The sequence below is a fragment of the Cinclus cinclus genome, chromosome 3, assembly GCF_963662255.1.
Source record: "Cinclus cinclus chromosome 3, bCinCin1.1, whole genome shotgun sequence".
Classification (NCBI taxonomy): Eukaryota; Metazoa; Chordata; class Aves; order Passeriformes; family Cinclidae; genus Cinclus; species Cinclus cinclus.
In genome coordinates this window covers 47,896,816-47,907,676 of record NC_085048.1, presented here as the reverse complement: position 1 = coordinate 47,907,676, position 10,861 = coordinate 47,896,816, and the positions used below count along the sequence as shown (strand labels likewise).

The following is a 10,861-nucleotide window of genomic DNA, read 5'->3' as shown; positions in this document are numbered from 1 at the left end:
CGCCCTCCCCGAGCCGGGCCGGGGAGCGGCACTTCCCAGCGGGAAGCGGGCGGGGGCGCGAAGGGAAGGGAAGGGAAGGGAAGGGAAGGCGGGGCGGCAAGCGGGTCCCGTACCCGCGGTGGCGCCATGGTGCTGTGCGACGTGTGCGGGCAGGCGCTGCCCTCTGAGGCGGCGACCAGGCGGCACCTGCAGCGCCCGTCTCTGGGCCGCCGCCAGCCCCGCTGCCTTCCCTGCGCCGCCGCCTCGGGCCGCGACGAGCTCCGGCGGCACATGGAGATGGCATCCCCGGAGCCGGGCCCGCCGGGCTTCCGCCGCCCCGGGGCAGCGCCCCAGTGCCCGTTCTGCGGGGAGGCGGCGGGGCAGGAGCTGGAGGAGCACGTCAGGGCGCGGCACGGGCACCTGCTGGGCGCCCCGGGCACGGGTGAGCGGCGGCGGGGAGGGACGGACGGACGGACGGACGGACGCGTCTCTCCGCGGGGATCGCGGGTGGCGACGGAGAACCGGCCACCCGGGGATAAAGTTAAACCAGAGGAAGTAGTTTTGTATTTAGATACTGTAGTTTATTTGGGGCGTGAGCAGAATTTTATTTTGACTAAGTGGCCGAATGCTGGTAGTTATTTCAGAAAGTTAAAGGTGGCATTTCTGCTAGTGGGTAATACCCTTAGAAGACTAGCGTTTGTGGTGTAACGAGCTGCATGTACTGACTAGGTAAATGATGGTTAGGATTCAAAATGGGCCAGTGCAGGCAGCCGCACTGCATAATCTGTGATTAAAATGTTTTTCTTAACACCCCCCCGCCAAGAACACACCCATCCCACCCCCAGGTCGTAGCATTGAACAACGTTTTATATCCATATGTGCGGATAATGCAGAGCTTGAATAATTCACTTGCCTGCATGCCAGTTTCTGCTGTAAAATTAGTTGTATTAAGGTGTTTTGATATCTTATGTATTTAACACGTTTCAGAAAACTGAATTTTGTGGTGTTACATTACATGCTTCAGGTGAACTTAGATATTTATGCCACCAAGTTTTCCTTCAGCCAATCATAAGCGTTTATCTCGGACGAATGCCCTCCAGAAACTGCTAACTGCTAAGGTTATCAATCCTTGTGTTTTGTGAACCGGGGAATGTGCAGATAAAATCTAGGGACTCGAGGAGAGTAGTAAAGATGGAGTCAGGTACTTGTCTGTGGTTCCTAGTGGCAGAGCAACAGGCAGTGGGCTCATGTCAAAATATGAGAATGCCCTTTAAATGCAAAAACACTTTTACTGTGAGTGGTTAAACGCTAGATTACGTTCCTCTGGAGAATTTGTGAAGGGAGTTTGTAAAGAGTCTATACTTAAAGTTATTCAAAAAATGTATGCCTGGGAAAAGCTGTGTGTAACTTTGTCTGTTCAATGTGACCATTCTACCAGGGACAAGATGATTTCCAGAAATCCTTTTGAACTTTACCTATGCTAAGTGGTGCCCTCAGTAATAATCCTAAAACTGCATAAAGGACATTTATTTGAAGAGATGCAGGAAGAACAACAAAATAAGAATGACAGCACTTTTTATTCTTTCAGCCATACAGCTGCCGTGTCATTACATTAATGTTAAATTTTTCAGTTAGCAGAACACATCTTCTTATTAATGTTTTGATATTTCAGACTAAGCATTTCTTGATATAAATTTTATCATAGCAAATTGTGATCTGTAAGTTAAGTAGGGCAAAACTTAATTGAAAAAAGAAAAATATATCTTAAAATTTTACTGTATTTAGATACAGATTCTTAAGTGGTGAAGAGAGTAACAGCTGTTTGGAATTTACTCCCTTTCACTGGGGAATTTCAGTGGCAACACAAACTTCATTACTGTGTATTTGTCTTAGATTGTATATCAGTTAGGGGATGATTCTAGCAAAAAAACCACAGGAATTGCATTAATCAAGAAACTGCATTTCTTTTTCAGACACAGGAAATGATGAACAGCTCTATGAATGTCCTATGTGTAGTCTTACCTGTACAAACATTCAGATACTTGAAGAACATGTGGATTTACACTTAGAGGAGCATAACTTTTCAGAAGGTATGTGAAAGAGTACAGGCTTGATAATACTTGAAAGCATTTGCAAATGTTTGCAAGTTGTAGCATGGAATCTCACATAAAATTTAAAATAAATATTTCTGTATTTAAAGGGAACTTGGACACATGTATAATGAAGTTAACATAACTATGGTCCTATCACTTGCTCAAGTGCTCTACTTAATTGCCATGCTAATAAAGAAATCTTTGTCTATGCATGGTTGCTGAGTAAATGAACTGCATGCTAGCCAAAAGAAAAAACTTAGAGCAAAAAATGTTTAAAAGACAGAAGTATTATATATTTGTTTTTCTAGCTCTATAGAAAGTTTACGTAAGTGGAGTTTACAGTGACATGTTCCACTGTGATGAGTTGAGAATTTATAGCTTATGAAAACTTTTTTTATCAATTCATTTCTGCAAATACTTTGCTGATTCATTCATCACAGCATTAAAGAAAAAAATCTAAATTAATTTTAGTTTTTTAACATGGCTAACAGAATCTTAGAGATTCCCTCTTCAGTTCTCTGATTGTAATTTTTTGTCACTTCTTTATGAGATTTCTAGCAATGGACCTAGATGCTAATAAGTGGTATTAAATGAACTGTGACTTTTTTTGCTAACACTGAAGTGAAACACAGTAAGCAAAAGCTGTCTTCTCAGTGGTACAAGTACATGCATTATTTGCCAAGTAATTGCTCCAGCAACTGTACAAACTTTGTCCAAGTCAAAAGTTGGAGTCTTGGTAGGCTGAATGCAGTTAGTCCTGTTTAGCATTCATTGCTAGTAGCTCAGAATAATGTGGTGTGCATCTCCTAAAATTAATGCCCAATTGTGTTTACATATGTCTCCTTAGAAAGGAATCTCTAAAAATTAAGCAAATGATCTCTCAAAATATTACTAACCTCCTGACTAAGTCCCCTCACTTTGGAATGTTGTTCTGGGGTAGGTGGAAACATCAGAGATCTAGAACTGGCTCAGCAACTCCAAACTGAAGAAGATGAACGGCAGAGATCAGAAGAAGAGAAGCAAGAGAGGGAAGAATTTAAGAAGTTGCAGGTAAACTCTTGTTTCTAAATGGTGAACTTAAAACCAGTTGTGCCTTTAGAAGCTGAGTATCTTGGAACTGTAATGTCCTGGAATGGCCTTACCAGGTCAGACTGTGCAAGCCACACAGTCTGTGTTGAGATAATGGTACAGGGATGGGTTGGAAGCAAATTCATTCAGTCTCTTGGCAATGCTGATCCTGGCAGAGTGCTGGACATGACAGTCTTGAGCTACTTGGCTGTGCAGTTTTGAGTGGTGCTGGCTCAGGATGGGGCTGGCTGTTCCCTGTGCTTGCTGTTCTGCTCTCACAGCACACCTGCTGCCTGTGCTCCAGCCAGCTCTGGTGTTCTGCCTTGCAGTGCAGCCTGGCACATACTCCCTGCCAGAGTGCCAAAGCTTCTGAGCATCCTGGCTTTCCTTTACTGGAATACCATCACCTGCTCCAGGCCCTGCTTCCCTCTGTCTCCCATCTAATGGCCCTGGTAACTCACTTCCCACTCTCATTGCCTCCTTGTCAGACTGCCTCTGTGCCAATGTCTCTGCCAGAGGGAACTGAGAGTGTTTGCTCTTCCAAGTGTGGCTTTCCTAGTCCCACGTTCATGTTCAGGAATGAAGCTTGGTCTTCAGCTCTAAAATAATTGTAATTCTGATGTTTTGTGTCTCACATTTTTTCGAAGTTACTGATAGTGATTTTGAGAAACTGCACGGATGAATTCTAAAAACATGATTTAAATCATGCACATACCATCCCTAACAGAGACAGTATGGCTTGGATAATTCTGGTGGCTTCAAGCAGCAATTTCTAAAGAATATGGAAAGAGAAGTTGATAGAGGAAGGATGCAGCCCTTTGAATATCATAAGAGAAAAGCTGACATGATGGAAAGTTTGGCTTCTGGTATAGATGATGGGAAAACAAAGACATCAGGTAAAGATGCTGAAATTATACAACTAAAACTGTACTTTGTATATCTTAGATTGTAGTGAACAAATCAGTCTTTAACAAAACTTTTAATTCGTTGTTGATTGTGTCCTAGTTCTAAAGATTATTTTATAGATTAATCCAAATTGTTACAGTCCTAAAGTAATAAGGAAATTAAAACTTGGTGTGTTTTTAATCTGTGTTCTAACTTGGAGGCTGGTTTTTTTGCTTGTTTGTTTGTTTGGGTTTTTTTTTTGGTTTGTTTTTTTTTTGTTTGTTTGTTTGTTTTTGGGGTTTTTTTGTTTAGTTTTTCTTTTTTTTCTGTGGAACTTGGGACCAAGTTGTCTGGTTAAGGGCACAAATAAATGTGTTGTATGTATCAGAAGGTGCACATGTCTTTTACAAGCTGGTTGCCCTTGACTCTGTGCTTGTTTACTGCTTAGTACTCATTGGTTCCTAATCTAGTGTAGCTGTTCAAATTTACAGCAGCTTTTTGTCTTGTGTTTCTGCTGATTGTTACATTGTGTAAGATGGTTGCAGGTAAGCACAGTGTTCACCTGATTGCAAAGCCCAAGAGAGGACTGGGAGGAGTAGGTATCTACCTGATATGTTCTTCTTTTAAACATTGTATAGTTGGTGCAAAAACACAGGGCAGATGGGTCTCTGTGTCCCTTTCAAAAGGCTCCCTTGTCTTTTCTTTCCAAGACCATAATTCAAAGGACTTTGAGCCTGTTGCTAGTGGTTCTGGCTTACAAAATTTCCACTTGGTTCTTGACAGGTTAAATAAAATTTCCTCTGTCAAATGTCTTGCGTGGAAATAACACATTTAAAGTTTTTATTCTTAGTAATCATTTAGATTTCGGGGAGGTTCTTAGAAAATAATTTGTGGTAACTATGGAATAATTCTCTTCACAACAGCATGGCAATAAAAGGACTTTTAGGATTTACATGTATGAATTGGAGAGAGAATTCCCAAGCATATTCTTTCATGTAACAAAGGAGAACCTGGAATATCCTGCGGGAGGAGTATTTTAAAATATTTACAATAATTCTCAAGTTCTGTGCCATTTCTGCCAGTTGTTTTTTATTTTTTCCCTCATAGTTTCTCCTGGAAAAATAAATTGGGGGAAATAAAAGGTTGGCATAGTATGCATAAATATTGCCATGTTTTTAAGATGCTGTTGTACTGGAGGTGGCAGGGGCATAGGAATGCTTTATTGGTGACATACCTTGATTGTATTAGTTCCATTAACTACCACAGTTTATAATTTAGTCCAAGCTGTTTAATTTAAAATAATCATTGTGTAGCATCAGTGAAAAAATAGATTTAGTTTTGAAAGCTTCATAGTACATAAATTCATCAAAGTAAAGACTGTTGAAATTAAATCCACCGCTTTTGTGGTTTGGGCTCTAAATGTAATGAAGTTTTAAAATAAATTGTATTAGTCTGTATCTGTTCCAGGTTGGGGAAGGAATCTTCTGGTAAATTCAGCAGTTAATTTACAGATAAACTTCCTATTTTGTCTTCCTTTAGGAGTCATTGAAGCATTGTGCAAGTACTATCAGAATGAGAACAAAGACGTGAGGCGTGTGTGGCTTTCAGCAGGAGTAGATCACTTCCACTCATCTTTGGGTGACAGAGGCTGGGGTTGTGGTTACAGGAATTTCCAAATGCTCCTTTCCTCACTGTTGCAAAACAGCTTTTACAATGACTGCCTGAGAGGTATTAAACAAAACAGTGTTTTTTCCACATACCTTGGATGACAACCTGCTGACTGATTTTTGCCTTTTCATTTATACAGCAAGTATTGCAAGGTCAATGATACCTATTAAATGGTTGTTATACCACTGGAACTTACTGTGAAAGAGTCAGAGGTGAATACTGTCAAGAAATGATATGGTTGAAATTTTACCTTTAGGGTTTTTTGGTGCATCTTTGTAACATTAACTGCCTGTTATAAAATAAGCTGAATATTTTTAATTAACAGACTGTAACAACAATTCAGAAGCTTTTCTGTTGCAGATACTGCACTAATTCCTAGTATCCCAAAGATTCAGTCCATGATTGAAGATGCCTGGAGAGAAGGTTTTGATCCTCATGGGGCATCTCACTTCAACAACAGATTACATGGCTCCAAAGCATGGATAGGAGCATGTGAAATTTATTCACTGTTAACCAGTCTCAGGATAAAGTAAATATTGCTTTTTGTTGTGGTTATTTTTGTCTGCTGATCTAAGTGCTTTACCTTTAAAGGTTAAAATTCCCAACTGTGTGATGACAAAGCCACCTTAATGACTAAATTTAACCATATATAAACAGATCTGATTTAATGCAGCATGATGCTGTGTAACTACTTATAGGTACATAACTACTTATAGGAGGTATATAAACTGAGTAACTTCTTGGATCATTGAGACTTGATGCAGAATAGTGCCACATATGCATAAATTTATGCATTTATTAAAAACTTCATTTCTCTAAAAGTTTCTTCTCAAGAAGAATCTGAATTTCAGCTATTTTCTATGGCTTTTAATTGGATTCTCTAGTGTACATGTATCACATACAAAAAATGTAACATTAATTTTTGCAAGTTTCACAAGTTCTTGTTAGACTGAACAGAGTAGAGCACTTCTTTCTTATGTAAAAAATGTTCCAGTTTGAGACAGTATATGTTTCATTGCTTTGTAATTATGTATCCCCTACTCCTGTATTAAAAAATAAGATTTTTTTTTTTCACCTCCCTGGGAGCAGGAGGCAGGGACCCAGAGGTGAAAAAATTGTTTTAACAGCCAACCTGCTTGAAATGTTATTGTTTTCATTCTCAATATTTTGTAGGTGCCAAATCATTGACTTTCATAAACCCACCGGCCCTATGGGTACACACCCTCGCTTGTTTGAGTGGATTTTGCACTACTATTCTAAAGATAATGAAGGTGGTGCAAAGGTGCTGTGTACTTCCAAACCACCAATCTACTTGCAACATCAAGGTCAGTTTCACAATATGCTGGTTTCTTGCTATTCTCTATCTCTGTTTATATGTACTGCAGTTCAGAGCAGCATTTTTTAGCCTTTTTTCATTGAATTGAAGGCGTTGTTTTATTTCCCATCATTTTCCTATTTAGTAAGAGCAACATTGAAGTTTGTATTTTTATTGGATGGAAGAGCTGAATGTTACTGGGGTCTCAACATTTTGACATGTACTCTTAAAACTACCTTCTTTAATTTTAAGTAATGCCTTCCTTGATCTGAAAATCAGTTGTATGTTACAAGGTAGTAAATGGGATTTATGTGTTTCTAAACTACTGAAACTCTTATTTTGGTATTAGGTCATAGTCGTACTGTTGTTGGTATAGAGGAGAAGAAGAACAAAAGCTTATGTTTGCTGCTGTTTGACCCGGGATGTTCTTCCCAACAAATGCAGAAACTGCTAAAACAAAACTGTGATGGAACTGGTCTCAAACTGCTTCGGAAATTTGTGGGTAGCCTAAAAGAAAAGCAATACCAGATAGTAGCTGTAGATGGGGTGCTCTCTTTGGAAGAGAAAGCTGTAAGTACCTTGGAAAACAGTTTCTGTTTGTGAGAATTTAAGACCATCTGCATCTCTACTTTGAATGTGTATACGTATATAGTTGCATGGTGGGATTTTTTTTGCATCTTTTCACTTTCCTTCATCTTTCTCTCTCCTGCTTTCTGCTTATATAATCACAGGATATCAAAATCAAAACCATTTTGCATATAAATGGATGCCACATTGATGCAACTGACAACTTCTAGGTCTTGCATATGAAGCTTTCAGCCGTTTGTACATGTAAATTATGCTTTTTTAAACTTTACATTTTCTCTTATCATGTTTTCTCCTAAACAACTGACCATGAGCATGTAAGTTACGAACACTAAGAGTGCAAAATTACATTTAGAGGCTTGAGTTGAAATTTTTATAAATCCTATCCATGTGTTTGACTTTGGGGCATTGCACCATTTTTAAGACCTTCAAAGTTTTCAGCAGATTGTGAAATGTGGTTTTTGTTTCTTAAGCTTTTTCTTTCCTACACTAACAAATTGATTCTGAGGACCCATGTTTTATTTCTGTGGTGTCTTGTCAGCACTGTTCAAGCTTCAGGACACACTTTTATTTGAACTGTGATATAACTGGCAACTGAATCACTTGCTCTGCTATATTTAATGTGTATATTGAAGTGAGGCATTGTCTTAAGTGTTTTCTGGCCCTGAACATGTCAGTAATATCACTGAAACATGACCATTTGCTCCTTCTACTGGAAAAAGCCTTAAAATTCAGGACACAGTGTAAAAAAATGTTGTTTGGGATTTAGTAAGGGTAATGGTGTTCATTTGGTGTTAGTTTGCCACTTCTTTTTTCTTATTTTCAGAAACCTGATTTATATTTAAAAATATCAGTTGTTTAGAGTGTTGTCTTGGAAGCTCCCATTTAATTAAGATGAAATGTAACCCCTAAAACTTATTAAGATTACTAAGCTACTACTTTGAAAGAAGCTCTTTAAAGTGCTGGTTTTGTTCATTAAAGCATTTTCTTTTCCTCTCCCCCCACCTATTTCTAGGGTCGCTGCCGTGCTTCTCAGGTCTTAACGTCAGAGAAGATTCCTTAAAGGATACCTTTGTAACCTGCTTCTGGAACTTGCTGGGTGCAAAACAATAAAATTCTGGACCGTGGACCCTAACTTAACAATTTTTAGACTTATGTCTCCATAAATGCTTGGGAGCTCTGGGGAAGGACAATACTGGAGCAAACCTGTAGTTTTTGTGTTCAGTCAAAACTGGCATCCTGATACAAATGTAACTCTGAAGTATTGAGGTCTTTGTCTTACTCTCTAAGTTGCTTAGATTTAGCAACACTTACTGTCTTGTAGCAAATTATGCACCCTTGTTACTGAACAGTGGATAAAGGTACTATGGAGCTCCTTAATTGGAGTTCCTGGTCATGGTTTACCTCTGTAAATGTGTTTATGCTGCCACTGTGACCTCTATTTCTTCACAATTCAGTCTGTTCCACCAGGGATTAGTTTATTAGTAAACTTTTCAATTAGCTGGCTTACTCTAGCTGTATCGCTTGAACACATGTGCTTAGGAGGTGGATCAGTGTTGGTATTGGCTAAGAGGTCTAAGAATGCAGTGTCAAAAATCATGTGTGTGCTTCAGGTGCTCTGCAAGACGATCCTTTGGGGTAGAGGAAGAAAATATTCCTTTTGTACCATAAATGAATAAAATTAATATGTTTTTAAAAGTGTGTATTCCATCTTCATATTTTTTGTGTGTTTTATAATGTATACCCCAAAAGAGCACTGCTTTTTGACTAGTGCCTCTGTTGTGCAGGGTTAATGCCATTTAAAGAGACTGGAGCTGTCTGCTGAAACAGGTATCTTGGGTATTTGAGGCATTTTACTGTACCATTCTGGTTGAATGTATGAGCCCTGCCCCTTCATGAGGGGAGTAGATATCACAGGGTGTTTTTGCTTTACCAGCTGTATCATGCATCTAATTATTGTAACTGGAGTTTAGATACGTCCTTTTCATTTAGACTCCCTTTTATGGTGACACCTAAATACAGGTGTAAGAGCCTTACCAGTAACCTCTTTCTCCCATATTTCATGTGCTCTGGCAATAAGAACTTGTCGTTTTTGGAAGCAGTGAAACATGTCAACATGTACAGGTACTGTGGTCCATAAATCACTGGTTTTTTGTTTGTTTTTTTTTTTTTTAAATATGCATGAAATTAAAAAAATTAGTTACCAAAATGCATTCATTTCAGTAGGCATGTACAAGTGGCCTATAAGCTGTGAGAGGTTTAAATACTTAGGACATTAGAGGGGCTCAGACTAGGGAAGAAAGTTCCTGGGAATTGGGGGACTAGCAGCTCCCTTATTAGCCCTGGTCTGTGAGGCAGGTGTCAAAAGAGAAGGAAGGAAAGAAAAGGAGAGATACCAATAATGCAATAGTAATTTGGACGCAAATTCCTAGATTGAGATTTTACCCACAGCATCTTGATGTAGGCACCATCCTCTGAATTTTATCAGAGCTCTGGCACCAACTATTCAAAACACTCAGCCTGTTCAAAACTAAATTTGCTCTGGTCAAGGTGGTGTTACAACTCACTGCTGCCTCCACGCACCACAACGTGCGCTTGGGACTCAGGCAGGTACAAACAATATGCAAGACAGGTTGTCAGCACCAGGATTTTAAATTATTGTAATTCTGTCAAAGTTTACAAATGGGATTTCATTCAATTAACTAGTTTTCAATTTAATCTGAAGTACCTAAGCAAATTTAAATATCCCAGCAAAACTTTTTCCAGCAGGAAAACACTTCTCTCTGTTCACTTCAGCAAACTAACACACACAGCCAAGCTTACTCTCAGTAAAATTCCATTTTATTTCACAGATGTTAATTGCTAGCAAAGCTAAACAAATCTGCAGTTCAGACTTAGTCACTATATTTCTTCCAAAGACCTGGAGGAACAGACTTCATGCAATTTTTTTTGTCACTTCAACCCTTATTATTTCCTCTGTTTTGAAATATAACAGCAAAACACATTTTCATATTTTAACTTGTTTTACATAATTTTAGCATTTTTAAGCTATACATTCTCTGCATGAAAACCAATAAATATGTTAGTGTGAAAAAAAGACTAGAAAATTTCATTATTCTAGAAATCTAATTCATGAGAAACTTCCTTTTATATGTAGATGACTTCTCATTGATCCACTTGAAAAATTTTCTGATTACCACGTTTGCACAGACTACACAGGACTCTTGGATTGGTCCAAATGCAGTGAGCTCCAATTCACTCCTTTTAT

The 10,861-nt window shown here is 38.9% G+C and overlaps 1 protein-coding gene across 2 annotated transcripts; it reads left to right on the top strand.

The window, feature by feature from the left end:
- The first annotated feature begins 126 nt into the window (after nt 1-126).
- On the top strand, nt 127-9,291 carry ZUP1 (zinc finger containing ubiquitin peptidase 1). 2 transcript variants are annotated; one of them, XM_062489966.1, is made up of 9 exons: nt 127-421; nt 1,953-2,069; nt 3,013-3,122; nt 3,868-4,036; nt 5,565-5,753; nt 6,054-6,222; nt 6,867-7,018; nt 7,358-7,578; nt 8,609-9,291. In XM_062489966.1, exons 1-9 carry the CDS (start codon nt 127-129, stop codon nt 8,654-8,656), a joined length of 1,470 nt encoding a protein of 489 aa, XP_062345950.1. In that variant the 3' UTR covers nt 8,657-9,291. The 2 variants fall into 2 exon arrangements, with proteins under 2 accessions (XP_062345950.1, XP_062345951.1); XM_062489967.1 differs by lacking the exon at nt 127-421 and having other exon boundaries at nt 1,836-2,069.
- The last annotated feature ends 1,570 nt before the right edge of the window (nt 9,292-10,861 follow it).